At 49.3% G+C, this 24,078-nt stretch overlaps 4 protein-coding genes across 4 annotated transcripts; 2 read left to right on the forward strand and 2 right to left on the reverse strand.

Annotated features, from left to right (window-relative positions):
• Window positions 1-472: 472 nt before the first annotated feature.
• Window positions 473-4,119, forward strand: ERP29 (endoplasmic reticulum protein 29). Its single transcript, XM_072350956.1, has 3 exons — window positions 473-637; window positions 1,721-1,859; window positions 2,516-4,119. Exons 1-3 carry the CDS (start codon window positions 521-523, stop codon window positions 3,016-3,018), a joined length of 759 nt encoding a protein of 252 aa, XP_072207057.1. The 5' UTR covers window positions 473-520; the 3' UTR covers window positions 3,019-4,119.
• A 151-nt stretch (window positions 4,120-4,270) lies between these two features.
• Window positions 4,271-17,240, forward strand: TMEM116 (transmembrane protein 116). Its single transcript, XM_072351456.1, has 11 exons — window positions 4,271-4,603; window positions 4,856-4,902; window positions 4,987-5,050; window positions 8,563-8,694; window positions 12,457-12,561; window positions 14,061-14,110; window positions 14,490-14,573; window positions 14,657-14,795; window positions 15,306-15,450; window positions 15,565-15,638; window positions 16,174-17,240. Exons 1-11 carry the CDS (start codon window positions 4,553-4,555, stop codon window positions 16,372-16,374), a joined length of 1,092 nt encoding a protein of 363 aa, XP_072207557.1. The 5' UTR covers window positions 4,271-4,552; the 3' UTR covers window positions 16,375-17,240.
• A 143-nt stretch (window positions 17,241-17,383) lies between these two features.
• On the reverse strand, window positions 17,384-19,940 carry LOC140259804 (disintegrin and metalloproteinase domain-containing protein 21-like). Its single transcript, XM_072351455.1, has one exon. It carries the CDS (start codon window positions 19,700-19,702, stop codon window positions 17,384-17,386), a length of 2,319 nt encoding a protein of 772 aa, XP_072207556.1. The 5' UTR covers window positions 19,703-19,940.
• A 759-nt stretch (window positions 19,941-20,699) lies between these two features.
• LOC140259766 (disintegrin and metalloproteinase domain-containing protein 21-like) lies at window positions 20,700-23,927 on the reverse strand. Its single transcript, XM_072351372.1, has one exon. The coding sequence runs from the start codon at window positions 23,112-23,114 to the stop codon at window positions 20,700-20,702; it is 2,415 nt and encodes an 804-aa protein (XP_072207473.1). The 5' UTR covers window positions 23,115-23,927.
• Between the last annotated feature and the right edge of the window lie 151 nt (window positions 23,928-24,078).

A 24,078-nucleotide genomic window follows, 5' to 3' on the forward strand; every position in this document is an offset into this window, starting at 1 on the left:
AAAAATCAGTTTCATTGCCTCCTTCATTTTTGTCTGGATGGTCATGAGGTAACAGGTGCTCCTCGTGCAACTTTGGTCAACCCGGGGTATCATGGTATACGGCAGTGGAAAAGCTAGTTAACTGCTGCGAGGGAAGACAAAGTGCACAGAGTGTGCTGATTGTTTACTCCGTGTGGATGGGGGTTCAGAATTATGCTTGGGGGGGGGTGTTGGTTGTGTCCGTTAATGTTATCCTCTCTCCTTTGCTGCTGAGGCTTTGTACGTTGCTTGCTCGCACTTCACCCAGGTTGTCAGGGTAAGGAAAGTGCACAGGTACCAACATGAAAATCTTCACGTGCTCGTGGAACGCTCTACCCGCCCTCCCCGTGACCAGCCAGTCGCTTACAAACCCACTCAGCCCGCTCCACGCTCGGGGCCGCACCTGAGCCCCGCGCAGGGGGCGGGAGGGGGGCGGGCCGAGCCCCGGTGGCGGCGGCCGGCGCTCACGTGACTCACAACCCCACTCCCTCCGCGCTCCGCCATGGCTGCGGCGGCCGCTGTCGGCTCGTTGATCCTCTGCTTGCTCGGCCTGGCGCTGCCCAGCGGCGCCCTGCACACCAAGGGCTCCGTGCCCCTCGACACCATCACCTTCTACAAGGTACCGCCCGCCCGGAGGGTGCTGCCGGGCTCAGCGGGGCGCTCGGGGAGGGGGGTGCGGCCGCGTCGGGAGCGTTGCGCCGCCGTCGCATGCAGTACCACGGCTGTCCGCACCGCGACCAGCGGGTCCCGATTCGGGGGGTCTGCCCGGCGGAGCGCGCGGCGGGCACGGGGCTGCGCCGCCAGGAGAGCGCCGGGCTCGCGGAATGGCCGAGGCGCCGGACCGGCCGCGACACAGCCAATGGGAGAGCGGCAGCCGCAGCGCGCAGCCAATCGGTGCGGTCCAAGTGGAGCCGTGCCGCGGGGGCCTGCCCGGCCCTGGGCACCGTGCACGAAGCCGGGCCCGCGCCGTGGGCACGCCTGTTGAAAAGCCCCGTAGTGCAGCAAGGAACGAAGGGCCGGCAGCGCTGAGTGAAAAGTACCGCGCTGCTCTAACTGAAAATCGCTCTTGCCACCGAGCGGCCCCTGCTTGATTTTCTGCCGTGACAGACCGCATCGCGTGTTGTAAGGATACCACACTCTACAAGCCGCCTACCACCCTGCGCGGGCAGCAGGCGATGGAGGGGATCCTGATCCAACCTCCTGCGCTGCCCTGGGCAGGCCGCAGCTGGAGCCCAGCGTAAGGCAGACGGGGAGCTGTGCAGAGACCAGCATTGCTCCAGTCAGAGCCAGGAGCGTCTTGTGATGGGGACAGAGCTGTGGCTGTCATGCTGGGACAGGCAGGGATATTAGATTTGGCCTCTATCCTCTTAATGTCCCACTGAAAGTTGTTCCGTTGACTTTCTTCCAAGATCCTAATCAGATTTGCAGCTCACAGATCATGTATAAATAAAGCTGTGAGCAGATCCTCCATACCCATCACGTACCATCTTTATCATCTGCTATAGGAATATCTACACGCATTTTTCCTTCACGCTGCAGTGAGTCATTTACCGAAGGCCATCATTATGAAATTTCCATCCTCCTCTGCACCTACTCATTGCATAGGAAGATAAGAACATGCTAAAGCAACCTACAGCTACTTGTGCATCGCTTAAACCTGAAACGATCGAATTGTGATTCTTCCTCCGTTTTCTTGTTTCAGGTGATCCCGAAGCATAAGTTTGTCCTTGTGAAGTTCGATACTCAGTACCCTTACGGCGAGAAACAAGATGAGTTCAAAAAGCTGGCAGAGAGCTCGGGTTCCAGCGAAGACCTGCTGGTGGCTGAAGTGGGGATATCAGGTGAGGAGCTGTGAGCATGTTGCTGTGCTGTGGGTGGGGAAAAGGTGCTGCAGTGCTGATGAAGCACAGGAAGCGATCATTGCACTACAGCTGGGGCAGGCTGATCATCCTGCAGCTGGCTGCAGGTGAAAAGCACTGAGGAGTGGGTCAGTCACCTCACTTGCTTTGTGGGTACAGCCAAGAAGCTGAGCCTATATTTCCTCCGTGCTGACTTCTGTAAGCACAGATGGATTTACTGACACAGCTCAGCTGAAATCCTTTCAAGTTGTGTTTTCTGACTGCAAGAATAAATGCGGTTTATGTAAGAACAGAAAACATCTTGTTGCTTGGCATGCTCTGTGTATGCTTGGGAATTACATATAGGCCAGGAAAAGAAACCAGCATAACTATAAAGTTGAATGAAATCAACAGATCGAGCAAAACAAGAACAAAACCAAATCAAAATCTCCCATAAGGAAAAGTTTGTACATAGAGATGCTGGCGATGACTCGTGCTTATTGCAGCCACAGCAGAGCATCATTAGGGTTTGGGATTTTCACTTGGAAAACATAAGGATGCATTGCCTGGAGTGGTTTTGTTGCAATGTGTGGCATTTCATGGCAAAGAGGTTATTAGGAGATAAATACTTAGCAGTTTGTGTTGTTCTCTCATGACAGATTATGGCGATAAACTGAACACTGAGCTGGGAGAAAAGTACAAGCTGGACAAGGAGAAGTACCCTATCTTTTATTTGTTCCAGGATGGTGACTTTGACAATCCCTTACCTTACTCTGGTCACATTAAAGCCGGGGCTATTCAGCGCTGGCTGAAAAGTAATGGCATCTACCTGGGGATGCCGGGCTGTCTGAAGGAGTATGATGTGCTGGCCAGCAAGTTTATGAGTGTCACTGACAAATCAGAACGCCAGTCCCTCCTGAAGAAGGGACAGCAGAGCTTAGAGAAAGCAAAGGAAACCGAGAAGAAATCAGCTGAGCAATACTTGAAAATTATGAGCAAGATTCTGGAGCAAGGAGAAGAGTTTGCTACTAACGAAGTCGTCCGAATCACAAAACTGATCGAGAAGAACAAAATGAGTGATGGGAAAAAGGAAGAGCTTCAGAAAAGCCTCAATATCCTCGCTTCTTTCCTAAAGAAGAATAATGATAAAGATGAGCTCTGATACGTTGGGGAACTTTGTGCAAGCTGTGAAACACTGTCAAGTCCTAACCAGTCCTCCCAGTGCAAGCAAACTTCCCGCTGACTTCAAGAGAGCAGCAGACGCCCTTGTATCCTCAGTGACAAGATCAAGAGGAAGCAATGCCTCAAAAACACAGTATTTACGTGTTGGGATAAACACCTTAAAGCAAGCTGCCAGTATTGTGAAATACTATTAAATAACAGTGTTAAAATAGACCCAAAATCACTATATTGGCCTGGAGCACATTCCCGGTGGTTTTTACAACTGTTCCCTGGCAAACCAATGACAAAAGTCAGTCTCGCATTCCGTGTTTCCAAAGGTACAGAGGTGGTGCCCCTGCCATACCCACCTGTCATTGCTTTTGGGTTTTGTTCTGCTCACCCCACATCCCACCCTCATTCTCCCCTCTTGGGTTTCCTCTCAGTGCTGTCCTTACCTGCTGCTGACCGAGAGCTGCCATTTTCCATCTGCTTTCTCCAGAAGCTGTTGGGCTGGGGGGTTCGATCTGCACATCGTAGCTCGTCCTGCTGCAGCAGAACCCCCTTGTGGTACCTGGCAGAGCGAGGTCTGAGCACTGAGGTCTCCTCCAGCTGCAGTTACTCTTGTGCTCACCCATTTGTGCTTTTTCTTTTCAGTGGCAGATTCAATTCAGGTGAGTTTTCCCATGGCTGAAGGCATCCAATGCTTTTTTTTTTGACCTATTCTTCCTATCCAAGCTTCACCTCATGAATAAGAGCAGGAAGGGGTATTTAAAAGTTCAAATGGTTGCTAACATGCAGAAAATGCTTTCTCCAGCCTGATCTTCAGAACGACACTGTGAAACTAAAGCTTGGCAGAGTTAAAACTGTTTAAAAACGAGGTCTCGCAACAGGAAGAAAAAGCGTTAATTCCCATAAAAGCTTTGTCAGGGTCACAAACACCTTCCCCGTTTCACCTTGAGACTGTGCTTTCTGCTCAGCAAATCGATTTCTGTCGGAGCTTTTGCTGCCTTTTGAATCCTGAGGTGGGGAATGAAGAGCTGCCAGATGAAATGTATTAATATTGCTCTAATAATAATAATAATAATAAAAACCGGTTCCAACGAGTCGCTGCTGCTGGTTTCTGTGCTCGGTTGGCTGCGGCTCCTGAGGTGAGCTGCCCTCGCGCCCCCTCAGCGCTCCCGCCAACGGCCGCCACGCGCCCCCTCAGCTCCCGCCTTCCCGCCCTCGGCCTCTGGTGACGCCATCGGTCCGTCTGTGTGCTCCGAGGGAGGGCGCTGTGAGAAAGCTAAGCAGGGTTTGCTTCGTTCGACTGCTGGAGGGGAGACGGTGAGAGTTTGTGGTAACGCGGAGCGGGGGAATCCCTGTGAGCTCCACTCCGCGGCACAGCTCCAGTCACCGCTATTTTCTGTACAGCTCTCAACCGGTTCCGAGCGCTGGGGCCGGGCCCGGGGCGGGCGGGGCTCGGTGTGGTCCCGGGGCGGAGCGCGGGCGGCGCTCGGAGCCCTGAGAGCTGCGCGGGGAGAGCAGCGGTGCCCATGGCCATCCCGGAGGCGGCCGCGTCCCGGCTGGAGGGAGGCTGGCAGGAGGTGAGCGCCCCCGGCCCGCCCTTCCCCTCAGCTCTGCTCTTGGGCTGCGTGAGAGTTCTGCAAGGGCTCTGCGTGGCTCTCCGTTAGGACAAGGTTCTTAACCGGAGGGCGGTGAGCACGGAACGGGCTCCTCCCGAGCTGCTGGAGCTCGGATAGAGCTCAGAATAGGGTTTGGGTTTTGAGCGGTGCCGCGTGGAGCTACGAGCTGGGCACAGTGTTGGCCTTGCGGCTCATTCTGTGGTTCTCCCTCAGGTCTACTCGGCTCTGCAGTGGATCCACTTCACCATGGCCATGCTCAGGTACAACGAACGGGGTCCCAGCAAGAAGGGAGGTGGCGTATTCATGCATATGTTCCCATCCCAACCTGCGCTTCCTTCTGTCAGTGTTACAGGTTCCAGCTCCATCATCACTTATGCCATCTTTCAAAACGTGGTGCGGTCCCCTGAGGTAAGGACTATAAACCATAGGATACCCGAGTTTAAAGAGTCCCATAAGGACTGTTGAGGCCAACTCCTGTCCGCTCCCCTTATTCTCTCCACGCTGAGCTGTTGGCACCTTGCATATCTTGGGTTTTTTTTCTGGCTAAATCTTGTTTACAGCAGCTGGAAGGCAAAGGGCTGCTGGAGAGTGTGACCCTTTGTCCGTGGTGCAGGTTTGAGATTAACCTTGAGCTTTGCTATGCAGGGAGAAGCGGGTTCCTTAACACCGAGTGAGTCCTCTCTTGGGAATGAGGAGTTGTTGGTGTGCCCTCTTCTATAGGGCAGACCTCATGGAGGGCTGAGGAGCTGCACACAGAGCTGCTGGGGTGTAAATTGGCAAACCCCCCTGTGGGAGATGCAGGAATGGGGGTCTTTCTGTGGGTTTGTCTGGGTTGTTTTCACAGGCAGGTGTGCTGCTGGAGCAGCTCGGAGGTCCTGCAGAGTTCAGACTAAACCAGATTGGGCTGAACAGCAGTTTGTTGTGCTGAGCCACGGAGCGTCGCTTTGAAAGGTTTCACCTTGGCCGTGTGCAGGAACAGTTAGCATTTCTACTGCCAGAGCAGCACCTGTCACATCCCAAGTGCATCACACATGGGAATCCTGCATATCCAGGATACACCTGTTATCACAGAGGCCATCCCAAGCCTGCCAGGTTTTTCTGTCCATGTAAATCCCCCTCTACCTATCCAGGACTGATCAGAGGCAGTGCACAGAGCGGTGTGAAGCTGTGGTTCTTTGTTTGGGATTTGCAGCCTGGTCTCTGGACCGTGCAGATAACAGGTTACTGCTAAGAGCAGTAGAGTGGTAAAGCTGGCAGCTGCATTGTAACAGAGCTGTCTTTGTACTTCCCTCATCTTCAGCATGGGTTTGATCTTCAGCCCACAGTCCAGGACTTTCAGGGAATGCAGTTAATTATCCTCAGGGAAGGAAGGCATGCAGACAGGCTAACAAATGACATGCCACTGGATGAAGTGGGGTAGGGAGGAGAGAATGTGTGTCCATGTCTCCAGGGCAGATTGCTCCTGGGTAGCCAGAGCCTCACAGAAACAGCATGCCCAGCACATCCAGAACGAGCTGCAGAGATCTCAGTATACTCCCATTGAGGAAGGAGAGCTGGATCTCTGCCTTGGTGCTAGGACAGTTGCTTTCTGACTTCGTGCGGCACTTAATGTCTTTAAAAAGCTCCTTGGGTTGAGAGCTGCAGACACGTTGCCTGCACCTGAAGAGCACTGGATGTGGTTCTTGAGATCCTCCCCTCTGGTGTGTTGTGGAGGTGGGCGAGGGTCCCAGAGTGACTCAGCAGCCCCAGCTCATTGACTTCCAGGACACAAGTCCACATTACTCAGGAGTCCTCGTGCTGTTTATTGGTCATATGATGTGGCTGTGGCTCTCACTGCTTGTGAATTACACATGGCTCCAGTTCACAGATGGACTGTTGCGGCTCAAGAGAGTCCAGATGTTTCTGCTCAGATTATTATTGCAAATCTGGATAGGATGGATATCAGCCAGAATGACCCCTTCACATCAGGCTTCCAGGCACTTGTTCTGCTGCTGGGGGATCCGCTGATGGTGTTTCAAAAGCAGCAAACTCTTCACTAACTTCCCCATCCTCTTGTCCCCACGCTTCTGGTTTTATAGGCAAGTAAACAAAGGGGCTGGAAGAAATCCATATCAAAGCTTGCCACAAACCGAATATTCCCTGTGTCATGAGACTCCAGAGTAGAATATAAACAGCTCTGGAGGCTGGGAGGAGAAAAAATATTATAAACACTTCCCCCTCCAACCCCCAGCTGAGGAAATCAAATACTGCATTCTTGAAACTTGTTTATTTTTGTGCGTGTGTGTCTGTGAAGTTAGTAGAACTTCAGCAAGAGCTTGATCAGTCAGAAGAAACGATGGCAATTAGTGAACGTGGAATTTCCTCGGTCATGTCAACAGGTTCTCTGCAGGCAGATGTCTCTGGGCAGCAGCCAGGCATAGCAAGATCAACACGTATGCTCCAGCTTGGCAGCTCCCCTGAATCATTGCGTCTTTACGTTCCCTTCCTCTATTTTATAAATACCATTTGCTTTGTTTTTTTCCTTACTCTTTTGCAAATAAGAACCATGCTGCTTTTTGCTTACGACTGGGCCACCTACTTCTTTGTATAGGTCTCTGCCAAGATAGCTCCTCAGCCACCTGCAGTGCTTCTCACTGAGCACACGTGTTGCTAGAGAAAGGGGTGACCTGTGTGGATGCAAATGTTGCTGCTTTTCTTATTTCAGAGCTGCTTGGCTCTAACCTGCAATGCTCACAACCTTAAAGCTTCCCAACCTGCCATCCTCTGCCTGCCAGTGCTTTAGTTATGCACCAGCAAGGGAAAGTCTGGATCTATCACTGTTTAAAAGAGACATTTGTCTAGCTCTCCAGAGCTATATTTACTGTGTTGAGTAGTACAGATTCAGAACTGGAGAGGCAAGGCTGTTTGAAGAAACACATCCTGCAGGAAGCAGAGGACTGCTGTGCTGCTGAGCATAGTGTGGAGCCCAGAAAGTACCAGCCAGTTTGCCCCCAGAACTGCCAGGACGGCTCTGGTTCAATCAGCTGTGCCTTGGTCCTTTTCAGCCTTACTGAGCTCTTTCTTTTTACTCACAGTGAGGAGTGTAACACAGCACGATGGGTGGCAAGCAGTTATCTAAAGGGCAACACTGGGCTAAATTTCACCCAAGGGCTCAGTTCCATGAAAAGAAAAACATCTCAAAATCAAGCCCTGCTGAAATGTTTCCTTGCTGTGTTTAGTATTATAATTTCCTATGGGGAAGAAAAGAAGCCATCATTTTCTCTCCAGGTTGCTGAAAATTAGGTACCAAAGACTACAATTAAGAATCTAGATAATTAGGCTGCTTTTCCAGAGTGTGTGCTCTACCACTAACAATGCTAGTGTTGGCCAGAACTTTGCACAAATATTTTCCTGCAGTGTTTGCAGCCCTTTTGGAAACTGGAAGTAGGGTGAAAACTGCCCTTAGAGATGTGACTCTGTTCCATGCAGATGCGAGCAATGTGTGACAAGATTCAGTCTTAGTCATCAACTGAAATGCCATGAAAAACGTAGGAAAAATGTCTGTATCGAGTAATTTCACACCTGAAGGAGAGTTTGTGTTTAACTGATGTTCGATTGCTCTTTTAGTTGATTTCATAAACAACGTCATTTCTGCCTGCAAACCTGTCTCATTCTGCCATAGTGTTGCACTGGGGACCTTTGAAATGTTTTCTGTAAGGTTTGATGCTGCTCTTGGATCCTGGGGCAGAGAAGGTGCTTAGAACAGGGCATCTGCACAGAAGCAGCTCCTGAGAGCAGGAATCAGAGGGCTTTTATCTGCCCTGTCTAAAGAGCTGGGGGTGAAAACGCATCTAGATGAGGGGTTAAAGCTGCTGCTGTTGGTGGCCCTGGGGCTGATGTGACCGTTATCCAAACCTGCTGATCACTTTAACTTTTTTCAGGTTCGTCCTCTTTTCTACCTGAGTCTCTCTGACCTATTTCTGGGCATGTGCTGGATCGCTGGAGCTCTGCTCTATAGCACACCAACCTCCAAGCAGGATCTCATCTGCTACAACCTGCAGGCGATGGGACAAGTGAGTAGCCTTGGCATCACAGTTCATGCTGTTACGTTGTGCTCATTGCTGTAATTAGTCTCCCAGCGATCACAGCATGGCCACTGGGGACTGTTTCAAGACAGGCTTTGGCACAGGATCCCTGTGTGAACTTGGCTTAGCAGAGCTCTTCATTTGTACAACAGATAGAACAGTGCTGGGGTGTGGGCACAGCTGACTTGAGAGAGGCAGTAAGAAAGGCAAGGAGAGCATGGGATGTTGTGGTTACAGTGTTTGGGTTGCTTCTGTAAAGTGAGTAGATGGGTCTTTATCTATTTCCTGTTGGCCCAGTGCCAAGGATTATCTGTGTGCTTCCCATACTGCAGCTTTTCAATTCCTCTTCGTGCTTTTCCCATTCTGGTTAGGAACAGATGCATTCTGCCATTCACTTAGGCTAAAGGTTAGCATTTAAGTCAGACAAAGAGATTCCTCGTCTTGCCAACTTGGTCCTGTGGATGCTTAGGGGCTGCTGTGTCCATTCAGCCTCAGCACCATGCCCCAGCAATTCATATCTAGTACTCAGGCTGATTTCTGAGCATAATCAGAGTGGAATGAGTGAAATACCATTTTCCTGCTCGTTTTCTTTCATCTCACTGAGTTCTCATTACAACATCAGGTGCTGCATATCACTGCTCTTGAAAAATAATTCAGGGCACAGCTGAGTGTGGGCCACAGCACTGGTTTGCAAGGGGTGGTCCCTGGTCTTCATGGTTTCCTTTCAAAGTACCTGCAGAAATGTGTCTGGGAAGAGCAAGTGGCTGTTGGGAGCCTCTGTGTATGTTGTGAGGGCTGGTCCAGCTCCTTGGAAGCAGGGTGGTACCCACAGATAGGAACTGTCTCTGCTGCATTGTAGCATCCAAAGCTAGCAAGGCTCTCTGTGTACCTAAGAGAGGACAGGGAATTGTACGGTGTGAGAACAATCATGCTGCTTTGTGTTTGGGGATGGGTGTTTGCTGCCTCGGGTTATTTTCAACAGCTGTGCCTTTGGGTGAAATCGTATTACTTGTGATGGTGAGTGCTGTGCTTAGAGAGCAGCTGTTCCTCTTCTGGATTATCTCTGCTTTCTCAAGCTCCCTTGTGCTACTGTGGAAGCAGTGCAATATGTTCATTCCAAGAGAAGCAACGGTGCAATTGGCCATTTGGGAATGAGGCAGAGCAATATCAAAGATGTCTTTCACGTCATGGTAGAAGGGAAGCTGAGAATAGCTCAAGAGAGACTTTTCAGAGCCTGAAGGTGGAAGGAACCTGTGGAGATGTGGAAGAGGCGTTGCAGAGATGTTCCCCTTGTAGCTTTTGCATGAGGGACAGTCCTTGAAGTTCAGTGCTGGAGTGATTTTCTTACAGCCTGGAGAAGACATTTCAGTGCAGGAGGAGAAGCAGGTTGGGTGCACACAATACAGCATCCTTTCTCAGTGGTGGTGCAGAGAGCATGCTATGCCCTCTTGCCTTTCTGCCTCTTTTCTACCCTTACTTTTCCAGCCTGTGACCAAGCTTTTTAGGGACACTAGTGAGGGGAGGGAGCTTTATTCCCATTGAGTCTTTGCAGGACTTGTCGGGGTGAGGTGGTGGTGGTGTGCAGGGTGCCTGCTCCATCCCAAGCTCAGCCACAGGGTTACTGGTCCTCAGCAGCAGGACAGCTGAGATAGCATGCGTCTGGCAGGAGCTCTTGCTGCTGTTTGCTCTGTGAGAAATTAAAACAAATGGAGCACTTGTCATAGCAACGGCGCCTGCATGGTGCATGTGACAAGGTAGAGGACACCTCCTTGCTCAACACCCCAGCAATGCTTCTATGTGGTGGGAACATCTTGTGCGTAAGTAGGAGCTGGCAACAGGTTTGACCGGTGCCTTCTACAGAGTATAAGTGATCTGTAACCAAATGAAGTACGAATAAATGTCTCCTGGCCCTGTCCTGCCTGTGTGGAGAGGAGAAGTCTTGCAAGGGTTGCATTCCTGGGTGTCTCATAAATACATGTGGCTTGTTTGCACACAAACACCTAAAATCTGTAAAATGCTGTGAGCCACAGGGGAATTCGGCACTCATGTTGACAGAGAACCACACTGTGCTGCATGTGATTTGGTTGTCTTGAGGCATTTCCTTAGGAGCAGGACAACATTCTGGCTTATGCAAACTGTTCACCTTCAGTTTATTACAAAGGGCTGAAGTTCTTGCTGATGGAATTCCCTTAGCATCTCCACCATCTTGTAAAGGAGGGGATGGCTTTGTTTCAAAGACTTCTTGGCTCCAGACTCTTGGTTAAACTCATGATATTAAATGTAAATAGTGCTCCCTTCTGCTGTGCCTGGACTTTCTTCTTTTCTCCTCCTTACTTTGCCTTTGAATTGCAATAGTGAAGTCCAGAGCAGAGATTGTGGTTATAATTGCACAATTCCCCTACATTCTTCCAGTTCAGTTCCAGTGGCCTAATAATGTCCTGGCAAGCTCCACTTATGCTGCTGAGCACAATGGGGAGCCACAGAAGTGTTATAATGAGGGACTCCCATGTCTCCCAGCGCCTGCTTTATCTCCTTCTGCAGGACTGTCCCCAGCCCAAGGTGGGGCTCAGGGGAGGAGAACTCCCTTCTCTTCCTTCTGGCAACCTCACAAGTTCCTTCTTCCTAAAAAGAACGCAGTGCTGACGTTTTTGAGCTCTCCAAGGCATTTTGAAGTGCAAGAGAATTATCTTTGTGGACCGTTCTGATGACTTTCCCTGGAAGTAATTGAAGAATGGCTACGAACCCTCATTAAACCTCCTCTAATGAGCTGGAAGGTCACTGTAATATTCCTGCTGCAGTGTAGCAGCCCCTTGGACTGAGCCTCTTGAGAACCAGCCAAGAGTGTTTGCAACCTCAGTGAAGGAGACCAGGTTTATTTAATGACTACATTCCTGGACTTAGATGGTACCAGGTTGACAAACCTGTGCTCCATGTTTCTTTGGCAGAGGGTAGAAAATCTACAGGAAAATTCAATAGCCCAGCCCTTCCTCTTTGCCTTTGTCAATGAAGCATGTGTTTCCTGTAACAAACAACACACATATATATCTCGAGGTCAGGCAGCACTGTTTGCACTTGACTGCCTGGAGAAACCAGGGCTGGAGATTCAGAAAAAGTGCAAGACAGATTTGTTCTTTTTACAGGAGATTTCAGGTGTGTGGTTTCACCTCAAGCTTCAGTCAAGGGCTGGGAAGCTCACTGTGGGAAGCAGTTTTCTTTCCTTCTTTTTCCCATGGAGGGAAGAGGGCTCTTAGCATGTTAATGTTCGCTTACTGTGAAAGCGCTGTGTCCTCTGCCCCCTCTTTCCTCTTTAAATATACTATTGTTTTCTGTTTCTGTGAATTCGCTGCTTAGTGAGCTCATTATGTGAGTTACAAAATCTAAGTGCCGTGTCTGTGTTGTGTTTCCTAATGGATGTAGGATGAAGAATGGATCAAAGTGCTTTTGACCCCTTTTAATTGAATTTGAGCCAAAAATGAGCCAAGTCACAAAGATTTGTATTTACAAGATGGTCCTTTGGTCACCAGCTCTCACGTCCCTGATTTAGGGCCAAAGGGAAATTGCTTTTGTGCAGGCTAAGGTGAGACCCCCTGCACTCTCATCCCACACCAGTGCTGGTTGGGGACCTCACCTTTGGCAGTCCATCACACTGCTTAATATCCTGCCTTTGGCCCATGCTTCATTGGTGAAGAACTGATGCTGCTACAGAACTATTATTGTAGAGCTAACATATTGGTTGTTTCTGCTCCTCAGGTATTCTATGTGGCCTCTTTCCTATACACTGCCAACTATACCTGGCATCTGTACATGGACCTGAAGATGAAATACAATCAGAACCTTAACAGGATGCCCCCCACAGTGAGTACAATAGATGCACAACAGCTGTTGTGAGGCATAACTGTGTGGGGTTTAAGAGGTGCATATATGACAGTGTATCTTGTCAGAAGGACTTTAAAAGTCTGCCCTGCGACTGTATGAACTGACATATCTTGCTGGACCACGTAGATCAGCAGAAATACAGCTCAGTCTGCTATAGAACCTCAGTGAAAGATTAAGCTTGCAAGACTGAAATGGGCAAAAGCAATTGTCAATGCAAGTCACACAGAAGAGGAAGCTCAGGACCGTGTACTGGTGAAGTCCTTCCGCAGGATAGCAATTTGCACCAGTTGAATAAACAATTTATTGCTTTCACTGCCTTCTACCAGTTCATGGCAGGGTAATGGTTCTCTAGAGCAGCAGGGACCTGAACAGTTTGGAACAGAGAATTGCAATTTCTGTCCTCTCCAGTTATCATATGGAGTTCAAGAGCGTCAGTAGTGTATTGTGAGAGTCTGAGGTAGGTGTGACAGAAGGGAGCTACTGATAAAGGTGTGAATTGGCTTCATGAAGAATGGGCGGTCCTGACTTCATCATCACTGACCTTTATAAAAGCCCATTTTGGAGACGGTGTAATCACTGGGAACTGAGGAACAAGGACATAGTACTCAAAAATACTCTTTGAGTTACAGGCTAAACAAACACTTCACACACCATGTGATCAAAATCTCTACTTGCAGTTGTTTCACTCCTCACACCTGGCTAAACAGTTTCTTTGTAACTGAAATTCTTCCTGATATATTGCTGCAGGACAACAGACAATGCAGCTCTTCCTATTGAACACATCAGCTCCAGCCCTGCCTATACCCTTCTTCTTCCCCAGACATGTGCTGTGCACAGCGAACTTTGTGTCTCAGGTACTCCAGCTGTCTGTGTAGGAGCAGCAGGTGGAGCAGATCGGTCTGTATTTCAAGGGCTCTTTTCTGTAGGGTTTGGAGCATTGGTTTCCTTCTTGCTGGACTCCCATTCAAAATGCATGACCTACAGTGAGTTCCCTCACACTACAGCTGTGCCCACATTGTATTCTCACAGCTGGTGCATAGATGCCAGCTGGCAAAGTACGTTTCCTGGTGAGCTGAGACCAGGACATCCAAATTGCCTGCATTTCTTCATCAGAACATGAAGTTTCTCAGGAACAGAGCCAGGTTAGATTAATGAGGAGTACAAAGAATGACCGTTTACACCAAGGAGCTCATAGAGTGTTTGCTACTTGTCTGATTCAAAGTTCCCCTCTCCAATTCCCACATCTTGAAGGAGGACATGTCAGTGAGCTTGTGGAAGCATAGGTTGTATTCGTTGCACGTCAGTGCACACTGAACCCTGCAGTATTGACTCAGTGCAAAGTGGAAACAAACATTTGTATTTGGTCTGGGGATTTATCAGCATTATAGAACCTGGAACTGCTGGAGCACTCCCTGAGAGCTGGTTGCTGGGAGCCACTGGCTGTACAATCATTTAACTAAACGATTTGGACTTTGCAGGTTGTAGATTATGCCAGTTGCATTGGCCGAGTAGCAACGATTTTGTCCAGGTAAGATTCATTTCCCTCTGGCAAAACACTGTGAGTTTGGTAATTTGTAGTGCACTGATCCCTGCTTTGTACTTACTTTGATGTGAGCTTTACTGAATGTTCAGAGCAAGAGTCTTGGGATGTAAGGGCCTTCTTCCAGCCAATATAGTTATAACTGTATTAACTATATGCAGGCTTTTTTCAGTGTGTTCCCTTTACCAACTGTCTGTATGAATGAAGTGTGGAAATTAGCAAAGTTGGTAAAATATCCCTCTAGAGCAGTCTCAATAAAAACAATTTCTAAGCCTTCTACAGTGACAGAAGAAATAACAAGGAGTGTTTTGCCAGCAGCGGGTGCATTGCAGTGCAGTAACTGTGCTGTTGTCCTCTCTTCTCCTAGCCTCATCCCTTTTCTTCTAATGATGCCTGTGTTTTGCCTGGGCAACAGCAGTAACTGCTACCAGAACTTCAGTCAAAAGCATGGGTAAGCCTCATGCTTCTCTCTGGAACAGCCTCACCACTTCTGAGTCACGGCAAGAGCTCAGGCTACTCGCTTTTTCCCCACAGATGTCTCTTGATGCACACAGAAATGGCTGAGCCCACCAACGAGCCGCTAACGCTGAGTGGCTCTGTTTGCAGAGCCATGCATTTCTATGGCATTGGGGTCTTCCTTGTTTCCTTTCTGGTCAGCTTCATAGCCATTCTGGTAAGAAACATAATCCTTGCATGCTAGCCATTGCACCAGCTGGATTGCGTGAGAAGTTCATCCGTTTCATCATTACATGAGTCACAAATCACTTTGCATGCAAGATGTTTCTCAGTTGGCCAAATTTGCTTGGATAGTATCATCAGTCAGACAGTGTGAGGAGAAGAACTGTGCAGCGCTGCTTCACTTTTGGAACAGCTGGGGGGCAGGAGAAAATATAAATCCATCTGGAGCAGCCCGTCTCAAACAGGACTCAGTGGGTAGAGAAGGCTTAGAGAACAGCAGCAGAGATCACATGCCAGCTCAGTGCAAGAGAACAATCAATGAAGAGTTAGTTCAGAGAAGATCATGTGCACAACAACTGCTTTCTCCTGCACAGTGTGAAGAGGTTTAATAGACTGACATGAGGATTTCACCAAAAAACATGAGATATTCTGTTCTACGGAGGGGCAGGAGAGATCTGAGCATGTGTTCAAAATGCAAGCAAGAATGTGTGCTTGTTGTTTTCAGGTTGTCCTCATTCAAGCCCGAGGTTTGTACAAAAGGTTCGTAAACTCCACAGGATTCCTGGGAGATCAGCAGTGGGCAATGATTAAGATGGTGGAACAACGAGTGGTTTTTTACCCTATCGCATTCTTCTGCTGCTGGGCCCCAGGTTAGCAGAGAGCTGAGTTACACTCACAATATTCTCCTGAGATACAGTGCCTGGCAATGAAAGTCTAAGGAGGTGAGGTTAAAGCAACACCCTTTTGTCAATCCTTCCTCACAGCTGTCCTCCTTGGAATACTGAAGCTGACAGCTTCAACAAGCAGCAAAATCTACATGGCTCTTCTCGTTCTGCAGGTAAAAGTCTTTGTCTGCACCCTCTGATGATTTGCTTTCTCTGCTTGAACAGATGAATTAGTGTTTGTCTATTTCTAACCTCTGCTCGACAAAACAGAGCTTTTCTAGCTATGAGTGTAACTGCTTGGGTTGCTTTTTGTTGGCAAAAAAGTTCTTTCTTAGTTGTTGTGTTTTTTGCAGACTTGAAAAGGTCTCAGTAGCCAAAAATCACACTGTCGTGGAGATTGCATTAAGTGGGACTAGAAGGGATCCTCAGAATTCAGTTACATTTTTCATTTTCTCTGACAGTCTCTGATTGAAATTCCTCCCCAGCACTCGTCCAGCTGCCTGATGTGCTGGAGGCAGAATTTAGCAGGGATTATTAAAATAACCGTGAGATTTCTATATCGCATGGGGGTTGCAGATAGATAAAATCATGCTGGAAGTGAGAGGCCTGGAGTAACGTGCCAGATTTGACAGCCTGGCAGGGAGCTGCTGAATGCTGTGCAGTGTTGACTGACGAAGCAGCCCTGATCTCCCTTGCCATCTCTCCCAGGCACTGACAGCAGCTTCCCAGGGGCTTCTGAACTGCATTGTGTACGGCTGGACGCAGCACGTCTTCCTCTCCCTCAAACGCAACATCTGCCGTGACGTTGACACTCAGACTCCTCTCCTGCGCTCTCAGAAGAAGTTCTATGCCAGCACACTCCCTGCCAGCCCTCCGGACACTGAGGTGTCCACATCTACCCTGCTCTGATGAATTCCTGCAGCAAAAACGAGAGTAGGCAGCATCCCGATGGGGCATCATCGTATTTTAGCAATGCCAGCCAGCACAGCTGCTGGGCTGTCTTAGTGTGAACTGTTTTGTCACCAGCACGGTTAACTGTAGTGCTGCGAGAGCCCAAGCAGATCTGTCAGAAGAGCACTTTCAGTGAAGATAGTTATTTATTTTACAGATTTCTATGGACTTGAAAGGGATCCTTTAAAACCTGGTAAATTTTTAGCACAGGCTTTCTCCTTATGGAAGTATCTCTAGAAATACAGCAAATTATATGTAACAACTCCAAGATCTAGTACAGCTCCTTTGAGGGCGTGTGGTCAAAAGATGTTTTACTTTTCTACGTCTTTGTCAGGTATTTGCCATTATGAATTAACATTAAAGCAAAGATGAATATTTTTAAATCCATCTTTGAATTCAATATGAAAACAAGAGCGTGCGCCTTCCTGCTAGCCAGCTGCATGGAGCAAGACTGCATGGTTGGACTGGATGATCTTAGAGGTGTTTCCCAACCTTGGTGATTCAATCATCAGCACGTACTTCCATGCTTTGACTTTTCTCACATCTCCCTTCATGCCAACTCCTGCTCAGCCACAACACTCAGAAAATTAAGGTTCTTCAACCCAGCAGAGCATCTCTCACAGACCAGGAGAGCAGGACTTCACATGTGCTCCTCTAAATGCTCAAGTGAATTACTAAGGTCCTATAAATGTGTCTGTAGCTGCACTGAGGGGAAAACAACCCTATATTTTTTCGTGCTCTTTAATTTCTCATAGTTTCGTGTTTGGGGTCCAACCCAGATTTATTTACATAGTTAGTAACACAAGAAGAGGAAATACTCAAGTTTTGTGTAATTAACTTTTATACAGTTTACAACATTACATTACATAAATCACTTTGTACAGATCTGGGACTGTCAGTCTGGGCACAGAGCCCCTCAATCCTTCCCAAAGCTCAGCTGATGAGTTTCCCAGTGCTTTCATGTTTTTTAAACTTTGTTCTCTTCTTCTTCTTCCAAATTCTGCTCCTCGTTTTCAGGAGTCTCAGATGTCTCTATGGATGAACTTGTACTGAAAAGTGCAATTACTGTATTAACGTATTTGATGACAGCAATGAGGAAAGCAACGAGAACGAAGGCAACGAGAACAGTGATTCCTATCGCAGTCCCAAAAGCTTTATCATGGATAGCCTCTGCCATGGAGATCATGAGAGCTGGTGGGGGGCCACTGTCCACACTGCCCCCAAGTCCATGGAACTGGCAGTAGGGGGGGGCCCAGCCAGCTTCGCAGTGGCAGTGCTCAAGGTTGTTGCAGACTCCCTTCCCTTTGCACAAAGCCTTTGCATCACACTTGGTTCTGACGGCAGCATCTGTGCATGTCTTGTTAATACAGATCTTCTTTGGACCACATTTGGTGCCGTCAATTCCTCCTCCGATATCGGGTGTATCTATGCTAGCGTGGTGGGCTGTGCCCCAGCACCAGTCCTCTGGTCCTGGCGTCTGAATGATGGTTTCAGACTTCTCCAGAAAGGCTGTCTTCTTTACATTCACACACTGCAGCCTTCCACACAGGGCATTTTGGGGCTTACATTCCACAAAAGCAACTTCATTCCCATCGCCACCGCAGTTGCCGAATCGATCCCCTTTCATGTTCTGCTGTTTGAAGCAACTTTCTGGAGCACCCCGAGCTTCACCCCCAAAGACTTTTTTGCATAGTTTGTCATGGGACGCACATTTCCCACCGTAGCAATAACCATTGTCACTGCAGGGCGTCCCATCGTGCATGTGCAAATCCTTTGGGCACCACTCGGAAGTCCCATTGCAATACTCAGGCAAGTCACACTCGTCTGCCTCTGACCTGCATTTGTGTCCTGAAGGGTGAAAGCGGCACTTCTGACAGCACTGCCCAACAGAGCAGACAGCACCCGGCCTCAACCTGCAGTTATGGAAGCAGCAGGGATCGCCTCGGCAGTCATGAATCCCCCCGCAGTCGCATTGCTCTCCCTCATCTATCACTTTGTTGCCACAGGTCTTAAAATAGAACAATCTGTTAAGCTCGGGGATGTTGTTTAAGCAGTTGCCGTCCCCTCTCCTGAGCAGGTCTAAATAGCTCTGAACGCTGCAGCTGCTGAAAGCCTTGGCACCGTCGAGTGAACCTCCTGTCATGTAGCACTTGGCATTTCCACAATAACACTCCTTTCTATCGTGCTCCATCCCCAGGTTGTGACCCAGCTCATGCGTAAAAATAGTTGCAAAGATCTCAAAATCTTCTCTTATGTAAGATACAAGAGCTGACTGATAGCCGGGGTAGCAGATGCTGCCTACGTATGCCAGCCCAACAATGAGTCCAAAGTCTGTGTAAGTGAATAGATGTGCAATGTCGTATTTCATCCGACGGGAAAGGTGCCTATTTCCCCAGTCATTAAAATTGTTAAGAACTTCTTCTATATCTGGGCTGTACCTGATGAGGTTGCCGCGTGTCCAGATCTCCAGCCCAATTAGGCAGATGCGGATCTTCAGAGGATAATAATGTATTTCTGATAAATTGATTGTATCTATAACCAGAAACATCACAGAGGTTTCATTGCTCCCTTGGAAGGAAAACAGCTGGTGGTCTACCACGACAAATATCTCGACGTATCTGGTGTGCTGCAGCCTCTGATACAAGCTTTGCTTCCCTAAGGGCTTTTTTGCCCACCTCCAGCTTGGTTGCTTTCGCATCACTATGTCAGTCAAGCCACATGTCGAGAACTTGTCCCAGCTCTTCTCTCGTCGATAGAGAAGGTGCTGGAAGGTCAGGGAGCCCGGCACAGGCTCGATGCCATAGCTCAGGTTCCCAATCTTCAGCTGTCCCCTCAGCCCCGCACAGGTGCTCAGTGCTGCCATGGAGCCAGGACTGCCCTCCACATAACCCAGGTGGTAGCAGCCCTCGGGGACATGGGGCTGCTCCACTACCCTCATCCCACCGGGGCTGTAGGTGATGAGCGGGAGGTTGTTCACCACCAGTCCTCGTGTCTGCATGAGGCGGACGATGCGGTCTTTACCCTCCACCCTGATGATGTAGGACACTTCTTCCTGTGCCGACCTGCCTACTGCTGAGACCAGTTTCCTCGGCCGGATGATCTCATGGACAGCATAACCGGGTGGTGGGTGATGGCCGCCTGCCTCAGGAAGGAGAAGAGCCCCCAGCACCACCCAGACCCCCAGCCTGAAGAGCAGTGCTGTCCCAGGGGCCTGGAGCCAACTCACCACCCTCAAAACAGAGGAAAAGCACCTCAAAGGGGCCACCCATGGCACCAGCATCTCCATCCTCTCACCCTTAAGGCTCTCAAAAATGGCGCCCAGCTGCTCCCTTAAGAAGGTTCTGGAAAGGCTGCATCACTTCCGGCCGCCATGTTGTGATGTGGCAGCCTATTCCCACAGCACTGCTCTCTAAAGGCCCCTCCAACCTGAGCCGTTCTGTGCCTCATTTATTGCCTTGCCTCCTTTTCCAGTCTGTAAACCTGTGGTCTCTGGTCTTTATCACTCAGCCCTATCAGTGTAGGTTTCCTGAGAGCTCCCCCCCAGTATATTTATTTATTTGTACACTGTCTGCTTGCTCTACTGTACTTCTGAAACACCCCATATTGGAGATCCCTGCTGCAAACAGCACCCCCAGGACACTGCTTGGGGTTACCCCTGCACAACCAGCATGTGCTTTTCATACACAGCTGTATGGGAACTGTTGAGTCCCGGCCTGAAGCACTGATTGAGCACCTGAGGAAAGGACTGGGTCAGCCCTGGTAGCACAGGTGAGGGCAATTCATGTGTGTGATCCAAAGGGGTGAACCTGGCTGCACCTCTCTTAGACCTCATGGAAGGGCTGACTGGCACTGGGGAAGGAGCCCTTTCTGGAGATCCCTCTTTGGTGTGTTTTTTTCCTGTGAGTGTAGATCTTCAGAGATGGGTGAGCTGTCTTTTTTCCTTTCCTTGTAATGCTTTTCTATTGCATTGAGTCCCCTTGTTATTAAATCTCTTGTATCACCTTGTGCTTTCTGATTGCTGCACACTGGTGCAAGTAAAAGGCTCTGCTCCAGCCACCCTGGGATCCTCACTGTGTGTCACTCACAGCTGTGACTGCCTGTGTGAGCCATTAGTATTTCAAATGGACCTGAGCCCCTCTGTCATTCTAGTGTTGTTGTTTTTTATTTTTGCTACTGAGGTCTATCTAAGCAATCTCATTTTGCTATCCTACAGAAAAGAAACAGAGCTTCCCAAACTGTGCTCTTACATAGCTGCACAGGGCTCATTTAAAACTGATCCTATGTCAGGAGTTGGTGACTGAGCCCAGCTGCTGCAGATCAACTCCTACATTGGGGTCTTGACTCTCAGCTGATTGGAATTCAATTTCTTCCTTCTCAGGACCCTTCTTTCTGGACCGACTCCATCTACAAGGTCTGCACGAGAGTCGGGCTGCTATAAGCTTTCTGATGTATTCGATGGCAAGTGCTGCAAGTATCAGAAGAGTGCCAGTCAGTAAGGTAATCCTCATGATGTAATTGAAAAGCCCTTTTCTCCTGACCGGTGTAGGCCCGCTGTCGATGCTTCCTCCAAAGCCAGCATACTGGCAGAAGGGAGGTGCCCAGCCATTGTCACAGTGGCAGTTTCCTTTAGTGTTGCAAATGCCTTTTCCCCTGCAGGTTGTGTTGGCAGAGCAGTGAGATGCCAGGTACTTCTCCTCAGGGACACACGTCCGATTGATGCAGATCTTCTTCTTGCCACACTGCGTGCCGTCCTCAATGACCCCAGTATCCGAGGAGTCCAGGCCCACGTGGTACTCCGTGCCCCAGCACCAGGTATCGCCCACTGGGGTCTGGATGAGGGTTGAGTGATCTGTCCGAGGCAGATCTCTAACATTAGTGCACTGCAACCTCCCACAAAGAACGTTTTCTAACTCGCATTTCTGAAACTCGGTATCTGTGCCATCTCCCCAGCAGTTGCCAAACCGATCCCCTTTCACGTTCAGCTCCTCAAAACACTGTAATGGAGCAGGTTGTGCTCTCTCACCAAAGATGTCCTTACACTGTAATGTGCGAGATCTGCATTTGCCTGAATAGCAGTATCCATCTGCAGCACACATGGTTCCATCCTGTTTGGCCACGTCCTCTGGGCAATGCTCAGATGTCCCATTGCAGTACTCGGGCAAGTCACATGGATTGCTGCTCTTCCTGCATACTTCTCCTTCAGGAAGAAGCTTGCAATCCTTGCAGCACCCTCCAGAAGCGCAAATGGCTCCTTTCTTCTTTTGACAGGTGTTGTCACAACAAGGGTCTGATTTACACTGTTCTTCTGAGCCACAGTCACATTCCTCCTTGTCCTCCAGGACTCCATTCCCGCAGCGCTGTGGTAGAAATGTCACTGTAGATGATGGGATGTTATTCAGACATTTTCCTTGTCCTGTTGTTATAAAATCATAATAGTACTTTGTGCTGCAGTTGCTGAATGCATAGCTCACTGTGCTCCTTGGGTTCATGATGCATTTAGAGGCACTTCCACACCTGCAGTGTTTGTCATCGTGCTTCATGCCAAGGACGTATCCTAACTCGCGAGCAACATGGACAGCCGTGTCGATGTAAGACTGTTTGGCAAACGATACAACAGCAGAGGAGCGCTGTCTATTGCATGCACTGGCAAAGTTTAATTCACTACCCATGTGCAATGGTCTTGTACTGCTACTGAAGTTCAGCGAGGCAAACAGGCACCCCACGTCATGCTTGATGTGTGCAGGGCTATGCTGAATCCGCCAGTGATTGAAGCTGTGAAGGACCTGAGTTACGTTTTTGGTGATACTGATAGGGTTCTTCTCTGTCCAAATCTCCAGTACTGTTAATACCACACGAAGGCGGACAGAGGAAAACAGTCCGTCCACCAGATGGATTATTTCAATAACCTCCAGCATCACATTTGTTATACTTGTGCCAAAGGCATCAAACCCCTCCTTGTCCACCACCACCATGAGTTCCAAGTACCGCATAGGTCCCCAGGGCTGGAACTGCTTGGGTGCTGCCCTGTAACCTGGGAATTGCCTGCCTCCTTGGAGTGTTTTGTAGATCACTGTCCCAGGAACCGCCGCCTCCCTTTGCAGCAGAAGATGCTCAAATGTAGAGGAAGCTGACAGGGGTTCGATGCTGTAGGTCAAGTTTCCAATCTGCAGCAGTCCCCTGAGCCCAGAGCAGGTGGACAGAGTCACCATGGAGTCCAGGATGCCTTCCACATAGCCTTGGTAATAGCAATCTGCCAGCACATGGGGCTGCTCGATCATCACCTGCCCTTCGGAGTCACGAGTGAGTATGGGGAAGTTTTTAACTACAAAGTCTTTCTTCTGCTTGAGGTGAATGGTATAATTCACACCTTGAATGTTGATGAAGTAGGACATGCTGCCCTGGCTGGCTCTATCTGCCTTAGAGTCAACTTTCTTTGGAGTTACTATCTCATAGGCTGCATAGCCCCAGGCAGGCTGGGGGCTGCAGTCTGCACACAGCAGCAGGAGCCCCACAAGCAGGAAGGAGAAGCCCAGTCCAGTAAGAACCCCTCTGCCCATTGGGACACACCTTGGTACAAGCCCTGACTGTGTCCAGTTTGGAGCCACGGTTGCCAGCTGGAATGAAGGGCCCAGGGAGTGTCTGCTTGTCCGGCTCCTATTTGAATGCAAACATTCCATGGGGAGTACAGGCAACGGCATGGCCCCGGCATCAGCACAGGTAGGAGCAGCACCCCATTAGATACACCCCAACTGCTGCACCCTGCTCGGGCTGACCCCATTTGCTGAGAGTGCGATGAGCCAGTGCTGCTGTGGCAATTTGTTTAAAAGGGGATTAAGCATTCATCACTGGAAAGGAATAGCAGATTACCAGGAAAACAATGAGGATTTGGTTGCTAATGGGTTCAGCTGCAGGGTGAGAGCCTGTAGTGCCTGTTGATGGATATCTTTGCAGGGCACATCACTCAGCTGAGTGATTTAATGTTTGTGTGAATGTTTTAATTGTTCAAGGCTGGTTTCCTTGCTGGAAAGGGAGAGGTATACTTTGGGTCATGTACTCTTCTGCATGTAGAAGACAGTCTCACTTTCACAGAGCTATTGCATCTGGTTTGGCTGCTTTAAATACTCCTGGAATATCTGGGAATTGTTCTCTTGCTCCCCTCCCACCATTTTCTTCCCCTCCTGGGTTCCCACCAGCTGCCAGCCTTTCCAGAGGTCCCTGCACTGCTTCACCTGCAGTAGGGCAGCACCTGCACCAGGGAATGCTCTTGTCAGAATGCAGCTGTCAGACTTTAACAGGGGGTGGGGAATGGCGTGAAGCACCAAGTGCTGCTGCAGCAGCACAGAACCATTCATCCCTCCCATCCCTGGAAGCTGTAGCTACCAGAAAAAAACCTGTTTCCCCCAACGGGGTTAACCCGCAGCGCTGGGGATGTCCTGCTGCCACCTGATGGCAGGCAGCGGTTAAAGCTTTTCAGGACATAAACTCATAGGCTGGGTAAAACCTTTTGTCATTCTTTCCTCTCAATGATACAAAAGCAAAGCTTCGCAGCGCTGCTGCTAGGGCAGGGGGGTATGTGGGAAAGCTCAGGGTATCACCAGGAGCACGGTGATCCATCCCTCCCCAACCAGTGCTCTCCCATTCAGCCCCAAAGGGACTTGGGGA

The sequence above is a fragment of the Excalfactoria chinensis genome, chromosome 16, assembly GCF_039878825.1.
Source record: "Excalfactoria chinensis isolate bCotChi1 chromosome 16, bCotChi1.hap2, whole genome shotgun sequence".
In the NCBI taxonomy this organism is placed as follows: Eukaryota; Metazoa; Chordata; class Aves; order Galliformes; family Phasianidae; genus Excalfactoria; species Excalfactoria chinensis.